This window comes from Symsagittifera roscoffensis, chromosome 1 (genome assembly GCF_963678635.1).
Source record: "Symsagittifera roscoffensis chromosome 1, txSymRosc1.1, whole genome shotgun sequence".
Lineage (NCBI taxonomy): Eukaryota > Metazoa > Xenacoelomorpha > Acoela > Convolutidae > Symsagittifera > Symsagittifera roscoffensis.
Window position 1 is genome coordinate 38,053,286 of NC_087062.1, and position 20,888 is coordinate 38,074,173.

General features: G+C 34.9%; 2 protein-coding genes across 2 annotated transcripts in view; one reads left to right on the plus strand and one right to left on the minus strand.

Annotated features, from left to right (window-relative positions):
* Positions 1–20,888, plus strand: part of LOC134844082 (protein YIPF6-like) — a 509,298-nt gene that overhangs the window by 53,461 nt on the left and 434,949 nt on the right. The window lies entirely within an intron of this gene.
* Positions 8,294–10,598, minus strand: LOC134856714 (serum paraoxonase/arylesterase 2-like). The gene is made up of 3 exons (XM_063872984.1): positions 10,472–10,598; positions 10,029–10,228; positions 8,294–9,266 (listed from the first exon to the last, which is right to left on the minus strand). The coding sequence occupies exons 1-3, from the start codon at positions 10,489–10,491 to the stop codon at positions 8,380–8,382; spliced, it is 1,107 nt and encodes a 368-aa protein (XP_063729054.1). The 5' UTR covers positions 10,492–10,598; the 3' UTR covers positions 8,294–8,379.

The following is a 20,888-nucleotide window of genomic DNA, read 5'->3' on the forward strand; positions in this document are numbered from 1 at the left end:
GCCCTGACAGCCCAAATTTGAACGAATTGCACAAATTTTGAAATTTTTTTCCCAATGTCAAGATAAACCGGTTTGAAAGTTTTGGTTTTACGTCTGAATTCAAGCGAATGAAGCGAGCGAGCAGGCTTAGTTACAATGGCTTAGTTTAATAGCTTAAAAGCTTACCATGGCTTAATTTGAAACATAAGAACGTAGTTTCACTCGAGTAATTTTTTTTTGTATGTTCTGCAAAATTCAAAAATCTGCAAAAAAAAGTTTTTGACATTTTCTTGTTTTTTGTTTTGTTTTTCTACAAGCATTGTTATTCAATTTGCTTAATTTTTTCTAAATGTCGAATATGCCTAACAGCTATTTTTTCATTCAGATCCTTTTATCAGGCCACACCAACGAATCGACGCTAATTTGAAAATTTTTCTGAGTTCTTAGTTTTTTTTTGAGACTATGGTCGCAGCACTCTGTGCTACTTGCCTAGTAACCGGCAATCCTTGTTTTTGTTTAATTGGTTTAAAATTTGCAATTCACATCTCTAGGATTTCAACAAATTACAAAAAGCTTCTAAAGTTCAACTGTTACTTTGCTGTTACAACTGTTCAACTGATGAAATGTTACTTTGTTGTAGATAAATTTACTTTATACAATTAAAAGAATAAAAGAATAAAAGTGAATTAGTCTAAAGTTAAACATTAAAAGTGAGAGAGCATTCTCTCCGCCGGAGAGAATGTCAAATTGAAGGTCATAAGTAAGTGACCTATTAGCAAGTTACCTAATAGTTGCAGTAAATGCAAATATAAAGTGAGAATCACTTCAGTCCTCTAAGCAGGAAAATATTTATATTGTACAATTAACTAATTACTAACTAACTGCATCCTTTCTCCCCCTTTTGGGGAATAAAGTTTTAATTTACTACACCAATAGTGTACTGTAACTAAACTATCGAAACTGACTTCGTACGATTAATGGATCTTTATGAGAAATTCGAAATCGTTATCCAAAAGTAAAACGTCTAATATCCAGCGGATGTAGTCCAACAAGTAGTAGAAAAATAAATCATCATAGGTTTATGTTGAAGAGATGATGAATGCGTTCTAGGGCAAAACAATTGACTGCATGAGAGAGGGGTACGGCGGCATACGGTACATAAGAATATTTAACTTCATCCGAAGGATTAGTGTTCAGAATGGATGAGATTGAAATAGCACCGAAGCCAAATATGGACGAAGCATAATCATTTACACTTACGATAACAGTTTATAAAGTTTTCTAATTCTAAATTAAAAAATTCGTTATCAAGTTCTGATTGTTCTTCAAAGTTATCAACCGCCATACTGAGGGATTCGTCTGTTGATGAAGAAGAGATTTGTTCAGGTGTGGATGATTCCGAATTGATCGTGACGATTTCCAAAGGAGTTTCGCTGTTAATGTGGTCCCGTTTATCGCTATGGCCGTTCTCTAGGATGATCGGGTTTGATGCCAAACCAGAGGTCGCTTGAGGTAGATCTACAACATCTATAAAGAATCTTTTGCCGTAGAACTTTGGTGGACCTACATTTCTACTAGACCGGCGAATAATAGGAGAAACGTTACCAGGATTAGTTTGGAGCCCGGTTGCGGGAGTGGTTTCGTCAGAAGAATCTACACTTTCGTAGACCGGGAAGTTTGTCGTGGCGTCTTCTTCCATCGGAACAGTCGAGCTGTTCTGTGAGTCGAGTACCTGTGCGATCGTGGCGGCCTCGGCTGACGTGGATGACTCCCGACCGTGCGATGCCGACTCCGTCTCCGCCGGAATGATGCTTATTGGACATTGTGTTTGTTGGTCGTCTAATGGGTTAGTGATGTCCTCTAAAATTTCAACTTAAGTGTTATCATTGGGTTTGCAAAAACTTCGGGTATTCTCCTGGTTCGATAATTTTATTGAGTCGGAAATATATCGTTTTCTGGCTACATCTCTACATGGGAAACCTTCCGCTATCCATTCCCAGTCACTAGCATCCGAAATGTCCGAGGGAATCAACATAGATTAGTCCGAAGCAAAGTAAACTGGAGGTGTTTTTGTCTTCTTGGACCGGGGTGGTTGTCTCCGTGTAGCTTTTGAAGAGGGCTTCGTCACACGTGTCTTTGTCAAGTTGTTCGATGATCCTAGTTCAATCTGATGTCGGGTCCTGGACTGTGGTTTCCGGGTTTTGGTTTGTCGTCTTGAGTTCTCGCGTTTCCGACCTACTTCAACATTAGGGTTAGGAAAGTAAGGGAAAAAAATATTGCCTCTAAAAAATCTAATATTAGTCGGTTTTGATTTAGGGATAGCAATATCCGATTTTCGAATTGTTTTTCCGTCGGATAGTTCTACTGTCGAAGTAGACAAGTTTATGATCTTTTTGCTTAATTCCCTATAAACTGGTTGTCCGTTGATGCTCCCGTTCGTTTTCCGTAGGATTTTACCTTTAAACGGATGCTGCTTTGGTATTCTAGTAATGGCAGTTTTCGAGGTGGAGGTGTAATCCGTGTCGTAACCCTTTTCCGTTGGTGATAAATTTTTCTTTGGAATCAAGGTGTCCATGTACCCGTCTTCGACTCTGTCATCGGTGTTCCAATCCTTTGCTCTTTCCTTAGATAGTATGGATTTCCCCTTGTCTAAAATTCCAATGGATGTTTTACCCGACGCCAATTGTTTCCAAGTTGTATTTGGTTTTCTATTAAAATGAATTTCAAAGGGAGAGCATTTAATTTTTGATTGGTAGGAGGATCGTAGGATCCAGATAATTTTTGTTTGATACACCGTTTTGTAATGTACATTTTTGTGTTTCTTGGGCCATGGCTAACAATTTGATTTTTACGGTATGTACAAGTTTTTCAACTAATCCGTGGAGCGATGGTCTCCTACTGTACAAAATATAATTTTAATTTTATTTAGTCGAAGAATAATTTAAAGTCTTGACTTGTAAAACAAGCTACATGGTCGATTCTAATAGAATAGGGAATGCGATGTAAGAATATGTAATCTTGTAGAAATTCGGTAACAGTTTTTGAAGAGGTAGAAGAAGTAATTTTTGCCGAAGGAAAATTTGAAAATCGATCGATGCAAAGTAAAATGAATTTGATCGACCCCCAATATGAATCTAACGGTCCAGCGAAATCTAAGTTTAGTTCTTCGTTTGGTTCTAGTAGGAGGAAGTTCACTGAATTGCGAATTTGGCAATATACTTTTCAAATTCTTACACGTAAAAGTACATTCTGAGCAGTTTATGCCGTGGAAGTAAATTTGCCTGTTAATATGGGGCCACCAGATATATTGGGCCAAATACTTCATTCCAAATTGATCAGGATGGGTTTCATGGAGAGTCTTCGTCATCGCGTTTCTCAGGATATAACAAGTCTGCCATCCATGTACAATAATCCGTCGGATTCGTGTAAGTCTCTGGCAAAGTGTTTGAAATAAGGGGAGTTCGCATTAATCGTCTCAACTTTATTATGAAGTGCTACTACAATAGGGCTCAACATAGGTCGTCTTCAGTTAGCAGAGCTACAAGCTTGGCGTTAAAAAGAGTATTTAAATCCAAGGGACGATCGGGCAACTTCAAATTTTCGCGGTATTTATTTACAAGATTCTGGATTCTGATGACCTTTCAATAGAGGGAAATCTAAAGATATTGAAATAATGGAGGTAGACGGATTAATTAAGATTTTCATTTTTTCCGTTTTAACAGTATCTACAATTTTTTTATCTACAGAAGAATTAATTAATCTACAATTAATAATAAAGAAATAAAAAAATGCGGGGTTAGAAATGGAAATAATTCAGGAATTTGTGTTGGAATAATTCGTAGGAATGCAATTTGATGTACAAAATTCGGTTCTAAAGTGATTAGATGAACAAATTGGAAAAGTCGAGTTAATAAGTTTTAGTACTGATGCTATAAGGTAATTACAAAATTTTGCTTAACCGGAATTTTCCAAATTTGAACCAATGGTTGATTTGTTAATTTTATTAATATTCGCTACTACAAGTTTTTCGTCATAATGTGATTTGGTAAAACTTTTCCGGATGGAACTCTTGAAATTAAGTCAGAAAAGCCCATATATTTTCCGGCGAGGTGTTTGATTGTAAAGTTAAAAGGTAGTAGTCTATCCACCCATCTTGTTTTCTGCTATGATATGTTTTATTAGCGTGATTTGTTGACAGGGCTGATAGCAATGCTTTGTGATCTGTGATTACTTCGAAATCTGATCCATAAAGGTAATTTTTGTAGTGTTCGACCGCCCAGACGACTCCTAGCAGTTCGAGTTCGTTAGTGGAATACTTTGACTCGTGAGGATTTTAAAAACCGTGAAGCAAAAGAAATCGTTCTCCAGTCACTCCTGTGGAGTTGTTCAAGGGAGGCCCCCAACCCCTTGTGTGAAGCGTCTGTTTTGACTCTAATTTTACGTTTTACGTAAAAATGAGTATTTTCCGCGAGGTTGTTGATTTCTTGTTTGATTTTTTCAAATGCTTTTGTATGGTCTGATTTCCACTGGAACATCGATTTCTGATTGTCTTCGATTACAGAGGTCTGAGTGGGCTTCCTAAGGAATTAAAATTTGGGACGAAGTTAATGTACTGATTTATAGATCCGAAAAATGATCTCAATTCTTTCAAATTTTTTGGAATAGGTAGATCTTTTATCGCTTTTGTGTTGTCGAATAAAGGTGACATTCCTGTGTTTGAGATTTTAAATCTCAATCATTCAATTTATTTTTGAAAGAACTTACACTTAGACCATTTAACTGCGAAATTATATTCGTCCAATGTCGATATAATTTTTAACACAATGTTTTTGTGTTCTAAGAAAGTTCCTTTGGATGCGATTAAAATATCATCCAAGTAGCAATTGGTAAAAGGGATATTCCCTAACGTTGAATCCATTACTCTTTGGAATTCATTAAGCGTATCGCCTAAACCGTAAAAGCCAGTTAAAAATTGATAAGTGCCAGTAATATCGCCGCCCACTATATTAAAATTACATTGGTTGCTGGTAAACTTGTCTAAAGCGAGTTGGCTGTATGCATTTTTTAAATATAAGTTTGTAAACCATACTTTTTCAACGCAATCATTTGCTATTTGTGCTGCTACATTGTCTACCAGTTCATGAATGTTCGGCATCTGGTATTTATTCTTGTATATCTGTTTGTTAATGAACTTTGAGTCTAGAGCAAAGTTGATTGATTTGTCATTTTTGCAAGTAATGACGATTGGGATAATAAAATGATCTTCGTCGCAGATTTCTAATTTTTTAGTATGTCCTTATTCTTTTAATCTGTTAAGCTCAGTTTTGACTGAGTCCAGTAGGTGGAGGGGAACTCGTCTTCCTTTTAGTTGGATAGGCTTTAATGGTTCGGGAAAATGTGTAGTTTTCATCTGGTTTTATATTTTTCCGATCCGAAGGAAAAAGTTTTTGAATGATTTAGAAATATTTTTGATTCATCTTTATTTATCTTTGGTTGAGATAAAATTTATGGACTTACGCACCTGGTTTGTCTGGAAGTGTGGAAAATATTTCTGTGAAACTTCTATCCCCACTTTGGGTAGATTGTCGTTTCCGAGGATGTTCCACTCGTGTCCCTCGGTCAAAAAAGGTGGTAGTCGTCGTGTGACCAACCGTTGGAGAAGATCGGAAGTATCACTTTCCCAGAAATGTTAAGGGCGTTGTCTGTAAATCCACAGTATAAATCCTTGGTTGCCTTGTCCACCGGATAGATTTTTAAATACGGATCTCGAAGCTTCAAGTCCTGTAGCACGTTCTTCTTGAGAAAACTAACCGGGCTAGCTGAGTCCACTAGTATATTTAAAATTACTTGATTTTCTTTCCCGAGGCCAATATTCAGTAGTTTTTTTAATTCCTTTCCGTCAACGTCGAAAATTGTAGTGAAATTAAATACAGAGTAGTCGTCGTTTTCACTTTGTCCCGATTCCGACTATGCAATTATGACGCCACAGAATTCTCTATTTACATGGTCGCTATTTACATCTGGGTGATCCGACGGATTAAAATCTGTTTTATCTACAATTTGGGTATTCACAATGTTTACAATTTTGCGTCGAGATTTACAAAGTTTTCTAAAATGGCCTTTATATTTACAGGATGTTCAAGTAGTATTCTTTGCAGGGCAAAACCTCCAAGTGTCCTTTCGAAAAGGTCCCGCCACATTTCATACAGGTGTTACTTCTTTCTAAATTCAGAGTTGGTTCTCTTTTTATAGTAAAATGGTTAAGTGGTCTTTGTGCAGTTTATCCGTTGGATTTAAATTTATTTGTGAGTTTCAAGTGATTTAAAATTCCCTTTTCGTCGATGAGTGCTACGTTCAGTGATTCTTGTGGAGGTAGAGTTTCGGTTAAGAGTTTCTGTTAGAAGTCGTAGTTTTCATGTTGTTATTGAAAATATCCCTGATCCATTCTTCTTCTCCTGCGGCTATGTCACACTTTTTGGCCATTTCAGCTAGGGCTCCCCAAAAATGTTCGAGAGACTCTCTGTCGCGTTGCTTACGATTTAACAAATTGTGACGTTCAAATGTGACATTTGTCTTTCTGACGAAAGCGGTTGCTAGGAATTCCCAAACTTCTTTAAATAAAATTTGAAGTATTTTTACCTTTGTAAATTATTGTCCTAGTGCGAGATACAAGATTGATTGTAATTTTTCATCGGCTTCACCCATTCTCATTCCATTAAACTTCTTGGTTTCTGTTTTAATGGATGCCGCTTCCTCCTCTTGGTAACGTTTTTGTTCTTGTATATTCCTGTCGATTCTTTATTTTCTTTGGTTATCCAATTTGCCGTCCATCGGATTTCCAAAACTTGAGGCTGAGGATGATGTCTTTCCGAAGGATTTATCAAGTTTTCGATATCTATGTTTTCTTTAGCGATAATAGCTCAATGAAAGAGATCGCTCCAGTCCTCCCAGGGAATTGCAGGACCTACTGTATGGTTCTGCCAAAATGGAGGTATTCCTCTCACGTTAGATTCGTTATTTGATTGCGCCATGATAAAATGTTACTTTGTTGTAGCTAAATCTGCTTTATACAATTAAAAGTATAAAAGAATAAAAGTGAATTAGTCTAAAGTTAAAACGTTAAAAAGTGGGAGAGCATTTTCTCCGCCGGAGAGAATGTCAAAGTGAAGGTCATAAGTAAGTGACCTGTTAGCAAGTTACGTAATAGTTGCAGTAAATGCAAATATAAAGTGAGAATCACATCATTATATTCCAGCTTTCTTAACTCATGTTTCAAACTGAATACTGTTTCAAAAGTTTTTTAGAACTAATACTGTTTTGCGGTTCCTTTCAGTCTCTACAATAAGTTAATTTGTTTTGTTCAGTTTATTATTATTATTGTTTTTGGAACAAATGGTATGTAAAGTTGAGTTAAAATAGTTATTGCGTTTCATGAGCATCAATCTCCTTTGACTTTGAAACTTGTAATGAAAACTTAGAAATGGGATTTTTCTTTCTTGTAAGTTTTTTATCTGCAGTACAATTCTCTGTTTCTTCAATGTCGAGGGCGGAGTTTCTTAATTTACAAGATCTGGTTTTTTCAGGGTAGTTTTCGATATCTCCGCAAAATATAAGCTCTGTTTTTTGTTCAACCATCAACTGTTTTATGCATTCAGTAGTAGTATCATTTTCGATGGGAGCGCAAGGTCCTGTATAAACGCTGCCCACTAGGATCATTGCCCACTGGACTTTTTTTGCTGTTAATAATTCAATCCCAATCTTCCTAATCTAATCTAGAGTCGAACTAAATGAGCTAAACATACAAAAAAAAACATCTTTTTCTGTAAGTATAAGATTTGGGATGATGTTTTTAGAGCTAAAAGTCTGTTTTCGAGGGCCGCGAGCAGAAATAAGTAATACTGGCGTTAATTTCGCGCATAGCAATTTTTTAACAGGGAGCGTTTTTTTGATTGGTTTAATCACAGAAATATAAAAAAAACAAGTTTTTTCTTCAAACAAGGCTATATTTATAGCTGTGTAGATTCGATTTTAAAACCTGAAAAAGTTCGATAACCACCTTTTTTTCTAAGTGTATGGACAAATTAGGTCCCACCATAGGCCATGCATTTTTTGCGGTAGTTTAAGTTTTAATGTGAACCTATTTTCAATGTTTTTTTTTGTTAACCTATCATTTTTTCGAGGGCTTTCATTTGATTTTATCTTTCAATCAATTAAAAATTTGCTGAATTTATTATCTTGGTAAAAATTTTATCATCAAATAAGATATTTTCAATCATATGTTTAATTTCTAAAAAAACAATGCTGTTTAAATGTAATTCGTTAACAAAATGTTTCAAAATTTAATTTGTTAATAATAAGAATATTACGCAATATTTTGGCTATATTTCTTGAATTTTTATTTTACATCTGAGCTGTAGTATATCTACAAAATGCAATTTTTTCCACTACAGTTCCAACATAAAGTGTATTTCCATCAGCAGTAAAAGCTCCTGCGCTAGAACCACTAATCAGAGATCCATCGTCCATGAAAACAGTTTCAAAGCCCCATGCACTATTTCTATCATTTCTCTTGACTCTGATCACGTGAGATGGTGAGCGAAGTTTTTCGGTGTCTGCGAAGTAGATGAACAAATCATGAAGTCTAACATGACAGCCAATCAGAACTTCGTTTTCTGAAATGACATTAATGTTGTCCGGACTCGTCGGCAAGATCAAAGTATCAACTAGTTTCAAACTTCCGTCTTTTTTATTGATTTCAAATTCGTAAAAAGCGTCGGACATTGGGTCAGTGAAAAACAGTCTGTCACCAGAAGGGGATCTCGCTATTCCATTAGGTTCCACATACCCAGTTGAAACATCAGTAGCATTTCCATTATTCCAGAAGACTATTTTACAAAACGGAATGCCCAAGTAATGACCGGTTCTTCCGACAGCAGCGTTGTAGAACTTGTCATTTGATACGTAAAATGAGTGACGTGAAATGATCGTAACGTCATTAACGTTACCCTGGATTCCAAGGTCAGACACACTCACTGATTTGTAGTGTTTCAGCTTCAGACCATTCGAAAGAGTCCAATCGAACATCTCAACGTAATCTTGGTCACTCCGATGGTTGACGACAAAAACGAGCCACTCATTTTTCTTGACTTGCATCAGATCGATCCCGTGTGGAACAAATTCTTCCTTGAAGTTTAGAAGCTCCAGATTTTCGACTTTAGTGCCAGTTATTTTGATGAGCTTATCACCCTTGTAGAGATGCGGAGTTTTGAATTTGACCGCATTTAAACCTTGAATTGATAAAAAATTTAAATTGCTTAACAATTTAATTGAGGCTATAATATTTTTCAAGGAGTAAAAAACCGATCTTTCAAAACCAAGGGCTGATTTATAAATTTTTTATTAGGGCTGCAAAACTGATTTTCTGACCTCTCTCAAAGGCGCGTTGAAAACCGAATTTTTTCTGCTAGCAAGTTTTTGATAAAAACCCACAAATATCGTTTTTGAACATTTTTGGATAGTTTTTACAAAAAAAACCGCATTTTTTCGGCGCTCAAATTGAAATTTCAGACCAAATTGATTTGCCGACCTCTCCCAAAGCACTGTAGCCATTCTATTTTTCCGTTGGAAAATTTAGATGGTTTTCAAAAAATTGAGTTTTTTCCGGCCCCCACCTCAAAATTAGAATATATTTAGATAACAAGTGGGTCAAATTTGGTATGAAAATGGGGCCTCCTCCTCCCATCAATCCACCCGATATAGTTAGAAAAACTTGAGGGTTGTTGAACCAAAAATAGATGTGTTAGAATAGTACAAAGGTGGTTAAGTGGTTGAGTCCCTGTAAGAGGCGTCCACCCGCCCCCTTACCCCTCCCTCTATCAATCCGGCCCTGTTCAAAAGTCACTTACAAGAGAAAAAACTGCAGCAGCAAAACGAAACTATATTTTGAAGAATATCAAAAGTACTAAAAAGAAAGAACAGTGTATATTGACATTGTTTTAGAAAAAAAGTTACTGTTTCATATTAAAAAATTGAAATGGAAAACTAAATACCTCCTGTGGAAGCAATGACGGATCCTCCTGGTCCCAAAGTGAGGTCCTCTGACCCTTGGTAGTCGCCTTCAAGAATCTTGCACTCCCCTGGGTGAATTATCTCCACCTCTCGCAACACCCCGAACTTGTCCACGTAGCGCCACGCCCTCTCTGCTCCAAAGAGCACAAAAAAACTCACGAGTATGAACGCTATCGGATGTCTGTGAACAGAAAAAAAATAATTATGCTCATCTCAACTTTAAAGAAATTTGTTTCTGCGATTCGCTGAGGATCTATGAGAGGCTATACAGCCTGTCCAGTAGCGGGTTTAGGGGACGCCTTTTTCCAGGGATTCGACCCCCTGCCGACCCAAAGGGTCCCTCCCCCTTAGTACTATTTTGAGATTTCCATTTGTGACTGAAGGACCCTCAAGTTTTTCTGAATTACTGATTTAGCTAACTTACTTGCTCAGAATGGTTTCCATGTTATCAACTTAGATTTGGTAAAAGCTTTCTTGGTAGAATATCGATGAGTGTCAAGATATTAGATTAAGGGTTAGGACAGTTTATGATATATACAATTTGGTTTCAAATTTACCTTATTTTGCTCCGTATAACGCCCTCCGTTGACAAGATAGTGTGTTTACCATGGAGCGTTATTTGCTCAGGTGATTTGCGCAAACTTACATTATTTCATGCAATAAATTATATTGGTTAGAAAACTGAAAGTCTTTAACTCTTTTGCTTATCTGGAATACATGCATTCGAAATATAAGCAAAAAGTAGCGCGAGAAAAACTGAGAACCCCAAAAAAACTTGTTCTCTGTCGATTGCTTTTTCTTCCGACTTTCGATACGAAAGTAACGGAATATTTGTGCTCGGGGTGGGTTTTTTTTTCTTCAGACAAATTTCGACTTTTTAACCAGCCATTTTTGATGGAATTTTTTTATATCATTCGAAAGGTATTGTTGTCTTTAGCTCAAATCTGAAAAGATATATCACCTGTGATCATTTTTTGTAAAGTTACGGGGGTTTAAAGATTGCCATTTTGGCCAATTTGGGACAATTAACGCGCGATATATTTCGCGTTATTAACGCGTAAGCGGAGAGTTAATCCGTCTAAGAAATCGTTCCAAATTAGTTGAAAGAAGCTTATTTGCCATAATTGATGTGTTACAAGGAGCGAAATCTATCCTTTTGTACTTTACATGGCGTGTGGGGGATGATTTTCATAAAAAATTTCAAATTTTAGAAAAAAAAATTTCATTTTGTTTTATTTCTTTTTTTAAAATGTTATTACTGCTCCATAAACCCTAAAAGGCAGTCGGAACAATCAGGGCATTGCCCTGATACGAGCAGTTTGTTAGCGTTTGTATCCGAACTTGATAATATGACCAGTTAACGTCATTGAATTTGATTTTTAGAAATCTGCCTTTTTATGAAGTTCGAAACATTTTAGTAGAATCGACTCACTCGCCTGTTTTGTCTTGGCAGTTTTTACCCATTTTTTGTTTGAAGCATATAATAAGGTTTTCAATAGAGTTGTACACAAATGAATGACAAAGTTTGACAAAAAAAACACACACATAGCTATTTAATTTTGAAGGAATTGGTTGTATCCACAGACACTTCTATGTTTTATAGATAAAAATTTTCACAATGCTTTTCTTGAACTGTTGGAAAAGTAAAAAAAGTTCAAATATAGGGGCCATAAGCTCAGAACAAAATTGAGCACGACGACTGCGAAGCGATCTAAAACACAGAGAGGCACTAAAAATTGAACAAAAGGATAGAATTCGCTCCTTGTAACAAATTAATTACGGCAAATAAGCTTCTTTCAACCAATTTGGAACGACTTCTGAGACGGATTATTTCTCCGCTTACGCGTTAATAGCGCGACATATATCGCACGTTAATTGTCCAAAATTAGCCAAAATGGTAATTTTTAAACCCCCGTAACGTTACGAAAAATGGTCAAAGGTAAAATGTCTTTTCAAATTTGAGCTCAGGACAACAATACCTTTTGAATGATATTAAAAAATCCCGTCAAAAATGGCTAGTTAAAAAGTCGAAATTTGTCTGATAAAAAAAACCACCCGAGCACAAATATTCCGTTAGTTTCGTATCAAAAGTTGGAACAACAATCAAATTTCAACCGAGTGCAACACCCGAGTCGAAGCAATGGACTCGTGATTCGATTTTCAAAGTCGAGAAATTGCAGTTTTGGAGGTTAAAACTTTCAACTGAGGCTGAGAAGTGGTTTTGAGTAAAACACAAAGCCTGAACAAACTGAAGTCTGATCAAGAGTGTTGAAACATAAGTCAAATACAATTTTTTCTATTTTTTTTTCTATTTCTGTGTTTTCTATTTTTTTTTCTATTTTTTAATCTATCTTTAAATCTCTCTAAATGCTTTTAGCTAATAAAAATTTGGTAATCAGCTTTAACCTAATATCAATTCACTGTGTTTTGAAAGCAAACTTAAAAGGGGGGGGGGGGAGTTCGATACCCTGCCGTTCGATACCCGGCCCCCCTTTGTACTATTTTGAGATATCCATTTCTGGCTGACTGACGACTGACTCTAAAACGTTATTTTTTGGTCAAAATGATCCATTAAAATGCTTATAAACGCCTTCCTAACCCCCCCACCCCAACCCCCAAACCCCCCCCCCCCCTCGAAAAAATTCTAGATCCCCTCACCTCGAGAAAATCCTAGATCCGCCCCTGCCAATACGTATTCCACAAAGTCGAAAGATACCCAAAAATTGACTAATTTTGGGTTAGAAAACATAATTCGAAAAATAGTATGAGCAATAAAAAACCAAAAAATTACCCAAGTAGTGGAGCAACCGACCTGGGCAAACGTACTATGTTATTTTTCTGTCAAACATTTCTGAAACGCGAAATAGTGACAACATGCTCACACAAGCTTATTTCTGGCAACTACAATCAGGAATGATTCGAAGAAAGTAACGGAAAATATATGCTTGGAGTGATTTTTAAAAACATTCCAGCTCGACCTCGGCGTTTGAAATAGTTTTCATCGATTTTTTCTATATTTGTTAAAAAAACTGATTCCCTGCGTTTCTATTTGAGAATTTCTTTTGTTTGCTTTCTTTTGTAAAATTTTTGAGGGTTTATAAATGCTATTTTTATCACTTATTTTTTTGCAAGATTCATTAATGCTCCTAACTGCACATACTCACTGCACATACCAAATAAACTGCGGAAAGTGGATAAGTAAGCCACAAACATTTCGCATGCAAACAAAACAAGACTCCTCGTATCAGGGCGCAGAATGCTCCGACTGCCTTTTAAGGTCTACAGAGCAGTAATAACATGTTTTAAAAAATGTTATGAAAAAAAAAGAAAAAAAAAGAATTATTTAAAAATTGAGATTTTTTGTAAAAATCATCTCCCACACCATCTAACAATATCTCTCAGATGGTACAGAAAATTTCCGTCAAAAACGCTTAGTTAAAAGTCGAAAAATGACTGAAAAAAAATCACAACAAGCATAAGTATTCCTCACTTTCTTCGAAAGTCGGAGCAAAAAAAGCTCAACCCCATTTTGTATACTAAACACTATTCAAGACCAATTGAAAGGCAGTTTGAAAAATCAGAGTTTTCAAAGAAAGAAAGAAACAAAGAAAAAAAGAAAGAAAGAAAGAAAGAAAGAAAGAAAGAGAGAAAGAGAGAAAGAGAAACAGTAAAAAGAGAAATTTTGCCGTTAACGTAGCTATTACTACTTCTCATTATCTAATCTAACTTAGCCAATTTTTACGAAAAAAAAATCGGGGAATTTAGGCCAAAGCATGAAAAAAAAAGCTTTTCGCTGTAATGGAAAAAGTTCTTCTTTTTAAAATGTTTTACTATTTAGGTGGTCGGAAGTTACCGTCGTATCTGCACATCAACCGGTTCTATTTATAAAATTGGTCAAGTTGTAGTCGATTGTTTACAAAGCCGGCGCAATGTTTTTCAATGTTTTTTCCAGCGTATAAAACATAACGATTTCAGGTCGACATCTGACAAACCGATCTGGAATGGTAATTTCTAAGAATTTTAGCTAAATCAAATCTCAGCTATTTTAGCTCCATCTTATTAAAAACAGCATCTTATATTTGAGGTTCTCAAACAAAAACAGCTCATAAAAAGTCTTATCAATGAATGAATTAAGGGGTATTATGAAAACGCATTAACATGAAAAATAATAAATAAAAGTATAAATGCAATAATTTTGAAACTACTCAAACACACTTTCAGTCAAATGTTAAGGCAGGGTAACATGTGCCTGAATTTTAGTTTTTTTAAAAAATCAAGTCTATGATAATTATAATTACTTATTAAATTAGTTTTTTTTTTTACAAAAACCGTTAAATAAACAACGACATAGTTTTTCAAAAAAAGTAACCATTATTAAGCATTTACTTGCCCTAATTGTGCATTAATACAAATAGCAACAAATTAGCTTTTAATATGGGGTCCATATGCTTGCGATTTTTTAAACGCAGATTAATTCGTTTTGTATAGAAACTAAGAACTATTGACCGCACATAAAATAGCAAAGTAGCCTAGTGTATCAGTCTCTGACTACAACATAAGCAACAATAGAAGAATAATTGCTTTCTTTTTATTTCAAATTTTCAGCATTGCAATTTAAAACTCAAGCAAATCATGAAAATTATTTAATTTTTTCTACCAAATGGTCTAGAAAAGCTGAAACAAGATTTTTTCCTATAGCTTTTCAGCAATTTTTTCTCGACAAACTTTAACAGTTTAACGTGTAATTTTCAATGAATTTATTATTCTTCCGCCAAATTTTGAAAACTAACAATTAAAACGCAATATATCACAATCTGAACAACTAAGTGGCAAACTAGTTAAACAACCGTTTTCAGAAGAAACAAGAATGGCCAATTTTTGTTCAAGTAGGACATAATATTTTGATCATAGTCCTAGAAAACACACAAACACTTTCCTTCATTTTAGTGTCGTTTTTTTGCATGGTGTGATAAAAGAATCTGAACAAAAAACTTCAACTTAGGCATATTCGACAAACATAGTAAAACAGGAAAAGTAAAAAGCAGTTTTTGAAGAAAAAGACAAGAAAATTAAACAAACAATTATAATTTTTTTAAACAATCAATTTTTTTCTATTCTTTTTTGTAGGAAATTTTTGTGCTTTCTAAGTTTTTGATTCTCAAAGTGGCGTTGATAAAATTCAACAAGACTGCTCGTATCAGGGCAAAGCCCTGAAGGTTCCGTCTGCCTTTTAAGGTTTATGGAGCAGCAATAACATTAAAAAATTCAATGAAATAATACAAAATGAAAAAAAAATTTTTTTTATAAAATTCATCCCCCACACGCTATATAAAGTACAAAAGGATAGATTTCGCTACTTGTAACAAACCAATTATGGCGCGTCAATTGTCTCAAATTGGGAAAAATGGCAATTTTTATACCCCCATAACTTAACAAAAAATGACCACAGGTGAAATATCTTTCTAAACTTAAGCTCAGTACAACAATACTTTTTGAATAATATAAAAAAATCCCGTCAAAAATGGCTTTTTAAACAGTCGAATAGTCTGCATTGGCTGTACTTAACTGCTGGTTAACCGCTCCTTGTAACAAATTAATTACGGCAAATAAGCTTCTTTTAACCAATTTGGAACGATTTCTAAGACGGATTAACTCTCCGCTTACGCGTTAATAGCGCGACATATATCGCACGTTAATTGTCCCAAATTGGCCAAAATGGTAATCTTTAAACCCCCGTAACGTTACGAAAAATGGTCAAAGGTAAAATGTCTTTTCAAATTTGAGCTCAGGACAACAATACCTTTTGAATGATATTAAAAAAAAATCCGTCAAAAATGGCTAGTTAAAAAGTCGAAATTTGTCTGATAAAAAAAAACCACCCGAGCACAAATATTCCGTTAGTTTCGTATCAAAAGTTGGAACAACAATCAAATTTCAACCGAGTGCAACACCCGAGTCGAAGCAATGGACTCGTGATTCGATTTTCAAAGTCAAGAAATTGCAGTTTTGGAGGTTAAAACTTTCAGCTGAGGCTGAGAAGTGGTTTTGAGTAAAACACAAAGCCTGAACAAACTGAAGTCTGATCAAGAGTGTTGAAACATAAGTCAAATACAATTTTTTCTATTTTTTTTCTATTTCTATATTTTCTATTTTTTTTTCTATTTTTTAATCTATCTTTAAATCTCTCTTTATGCTTTTAGCGAATAAAAATTTGGTAATCAGCTTTAACCTAATATCAATTCACTGTGTTTTGAAAGCAAACTTAAAAGGGGGGAGTTCGATACCCTGCCGTTCGATACCCGGCCCCCCTTTGTACTATTTTGAGATATCCATTTCTGGCTGACTGACGACTGACTCTAAAACGTTATTTTTTGGTCAAAATGATCCATTAAAATGCTTATAAACGCCTTAATCTATCTTTAAATCTCTCTAAATGCTTTTAGCTAATAAAAATTTGGTAATCAGCTTTAACCTAATATCAATTCACTGTGTTTTGAAAGCAAACTTAAAAGGGGGGGGAGTTCGATACCCTGCCGTTCGATACCCGGCCCCCCTTTGTACTATTTTGAGATATCCATTTCTGGCTGACTGACGACTGACTCTAAAACGTTATTTTTTGGTCAAAATGATCCATTAAAATGCTTATAAACGCCTTCCTAACCCCCCCACCCCAACCCCCAAACCCCCCCCCCCCCCCCCCCCCCCCCTCGAAAAAATTCTAGATCCCCTCACCTCGAGAAAATCCTAGATCCGCCCCTGCCAATACGTATTCCACAAAGTCGAAAGATACCCAAAAATGAACTAATTTTGGGTTAGAAAACACAATTCGAAAAATAGTATGATCAAAAAAGAACCAAAAAACTACCCAAGTAGTGGAGCAACCGACCTGGGCAAACGTACTATGTTATTTTTCTATCAAACATTTCTGTAAGGCGAAATAGTGACAACATGTTCATACAAGCTTATTTCGACTATTTAGACAAAATCCGCTAGGGAAAACAAGCATCCTTCAACCAATTTGGAACGATTTCTAAGACGGATTAAATCTCCGCTTACGCGTTAACAGCGCAAAATATATTGCGCGTTAGTTTTTCCAAATGTGCAAAATTGACAGTATTTAAACCCAAATAACTTTACAAAAAATGATCACAGGTGAAATATCTTTTCGCAGTTGAGCTCAAGACAACAATATCTTTTGTATGTTATGAAGAAATTCCGTCAAAAATGGCTAGTTGAAAAGTCGAAATTTGTCTGATAAAAAAACCACACCGAGCACAAATATTCCGTTACTTTCGAAACAAAAATTTGGACAAAAGCAGCATCTACTGTTTGAACTCAACTGCTGTTAAAGAAAACAAACAATTGCAATTCATAACTACAAAATAAACAAGACTGCACGTATATCAAGGCCCAGCCTTGAATATTCCGACTGCACTTAGGGCCAATTGAAAAGTTTTTTGATTGACAAAATAATCGAGAAAAAAGAAGGTTTTTATTGTTTATACATTTGATCCCCCATACGCTATGTAAGTACTAAGGGCGTTTTAGCGCCTCGTGTTGTAATAAAAGGATTCAATTGCTGGCCTCAATTCAATTTGGAACGCACTAATTCGCCTCTTACGCGTGTTATAGAGTACGCAAACATCGCACTTTAATTACGCCAATTTGATCAAATTAGCAGTTTTCAAACGCCCGTAACTTTACATAAACTGATCACAAGTAAAATTTGAGTAAAGTTTTTTTCATTTGAGCTAAAAATAACAATATCTCTCAGATGGTACAGAAAATTTCCGTCAAAAACGCTTAGTTAAAAGTCGAAAAATGACTGAAAAAATCACAACAAGCATAAGTATTCCTAACTTTCTTCGAAAGTCGGAACAAAAATAGCTCAAACCCATTTTGTATACTAAACACTATTCAAGACCAATTGAAAAGCAGTCAGAAAAATCAGAGATTTTAAAGAAAGAAAGAAAGAAAGAAAAAAAGAAAGAAAGAAAGAAAGAAAGAAAGAGAGAAAGAGAGAAAGAGAAACAGTAAAAAGAGGAATTTTGCCGTTAACGTAGCTAATACTACCTCTCATTATCTAATCTAACTCTGTCAATTTTTACGAAAAAAAAATCGGGGAATTTAGGCCAAAGCATGAAAAAAAATGCTTTTCGCTGTAATGAAAAAAGTTCTTCTTTTTAAAATGTTTTACTATTTAGGTGGTCGGAAGTTACCGTGGTATCTGCACATCAACCGGAAAAATAATAAATAAAAGTATAAATGCAATAATTTTGAAACTACTCAAACACACTTTCAGTCAAATGTTAAGGCAGCGTTACATGTGCCTGAATTTTAGTTTTTTTCAAAAATCAAGTCTAAGATAATTAAAATCACTTATTAAATTAGTTTTTTTTTACAAAAACCGTTAAATAAACAACGACATGGTTTTTCAGAAAAAAGTAACCTTTATTAAGCATTTACTTGCCCTAATTGTGCATTAATACAAATAGCAACAAATTAGCTTTTAAAATGGGATCCATATGCTTGCGATTTTTTAAACGCAGATTATTCCGTTTTCTAAAGAAACTAAGAACTATTGACCGCACATAAAATAGCAAAGTAGCCTAGTGTATCAATCTCTGACTACAACATAAGCAACAATAGAAGAATAATTGCTTTCTTTTTAATTCAAATTTTCAGCATTGCAATTGAAAACTCAAGCAAATCATGAAAATTATTTATTTTTTTTCTACCAAATGGTCTAGAAAATTTGAAACAAGATTTTTCCTCTAGCTTTTCAGCAGTTTTTTCTCGACAAACTTTAACAGCTTAACGTGTAATTTTCAATGAATTTATTATTCTTCCGCCAAATTTTGAAAACTAACAATTAAAACGCAATATATCACAATCTGAACAACTAAGTGGCAAACTAGGTAAACAACCGTTTTCAGAAGAAACAAGAATGGCCAATTTTTGTTCAAGTAGGACATAATATTTTGATCATAGTCCTAGAAAACACACAAACTCTTTCCTTCATTTTAGTGTCGTTTTTTTTGCATGGTGTGATAAAAGAATCTGAACAAAAAACTTCAACTTAGGCATATTCGACAAACATAGTAAAACAGGAAAAGTGAAAAATAGTTTTTGAAGAAAAAGGCAAGAAAATTAAACAAACAATTATAATTTTTTTAAACAATCATTTTTTTTCGATTCTTTTTTGTAGGAAATTTTCGTGCTTTCTAAGTTTTTGATTCTCAAAGTGGCGTTGATAAAACTCAACAAGACTGCTCGTATCAGGGCAAAGCCCTGAATGTTTCGACTGCCTTTTAAGGTTTATGGAGCAGCAATAACATTAAAAAATTCAATGAAATAAAACAAAATGAAAAAAAAATTTTTCTAAAATTTGAAATTTTTTATAAAAATCTTCCCCTCACACGCCATATAAAGTACAAAAGGATAGATTTTGCTACTTGTAACAAACCAATTATGGCGAATAGGCTTCTTTTAACCAATTTGGAACGATTTCTTAGACGGATTAACTCTCCGCTTACGCGTTAATAACGCGAAATATATCGCGCGTTAATTGTCCCAAATTGGCCAAAATGGCAATCTTTAAACCCCCGTAACTTTACAAAAAATGATCACAGGTAAAATATCTTTTCAGATTTGAGCTAAGGACAACAATACGTTTCGAATGATTAAAAAAAATTCCATCAAAAAAGGCTGGTTAAAAAGTCGAAATTTGTCTGAAGAAAAAAAAAACCCACCCCGAGCACAAATATTCCGTTACTTTCGTATCAAAAGTCGGAACAAAAATCTAATTATACTTGAGCTAAACTAAAATTGTTACCGAGTTAAGTGTAAATAAGATATTGTAAGCGGTCTAAATTAAGCATACATAAGCATGCTCGCTCGCTTTACTCGCTCAAAATTAGACAAAAATCAAAAACTTCGACCCGGTTTTTCTCCACACTGGGATTGTTTTTTTTTTGTTATTTTGTTAATAGCGTTCGAATCGCTATTAAAAGAGTGGTAAATGATAGATAACTTGATCAATTCCAATAATTATTTGTGGTAACTGAGTTTGCGTCATACAAAACATGCGAATACAAATTTCCTATCATTTTCAATGGTCGTAACAACGAGGCAAGCTACTTTGTCTCAAGTTACGTTTTTTTAACTTAATCTATCATTGTATCAACATTTAATTAAATGTGCCAATATATTTGACATGTGTTAGGTAAAGTGTGTTTGTGTGCGTGTATTCAAGTGTATGTGCCTGCTACTGAAAAAAAAATGTATAATTTTTGCGAAGTTCCATCACTTTTTTTGAAATCAAATACAACTTCATAGACAACGAAGGACAGTCAGAAATTCAAGGTTTTGCCCTTTATTACGAGCAGTTTTACTGATAACTTGAATCGATAATATGGAGCAAAAAAGATGGCTATTAGCTCACTTAAACGGAAAGTTTCAAGCGACAGAACTCAAAAATTACTAAAATCAAGTTGGAACTCGGAGTGTACCGACTGCTTTTTCAAGTATCTGAGGTATTTTTTTTGCTGAAACCATAATCTCGGAAAATCTCGGAAAATCTTGTCACAACCAGGGGCGGATCTAGGATTTTCTCGAGGGGGGGGGGGGGCGCAGATATTGATTTTCCGAGCTCTCCTAGAGCACTAAAAAGACGCTGTTTTGGCCAAATTTTCTGCGCCGCAGGCTAATTTTTGAAAAAAACAAGTCAAAAAAGCCGTTTTTGGGCATTTTTTGGAAAACTTTGACCAAAAAATCGCGTTTTTTTGGCGCGCGCTCCCCCTCAAAGTTAGTATATATTGGCGCCAAAGGCGCCTTTACAA

What these genes read in the sequence shown, in the direction of transcription:
- LOC134856714 (XM_063872984.1), bottom strand. Translation starts at nt 10,491, where the DNA reads ATGGAAACCATTCTGAGCAA. An exon ending in ATGGAAACCATTCTGAGCAA is followed by an intron (nt 10,229 to 10,471) that starts GTAAGTTAGCTA and finishes TTCTGTTCACAG; the next exon opens with ACATCCGATAGCGTTCATAC. An exon ending in CGTCATTGCTTCCACAGGAG is followed by an intron (nt 9,267 to 10,028) that starts GTATTTAGTTTT and finishes TATCAATTCAAG; the next exon opens with GTTTAAATGCGGTCAAATTC.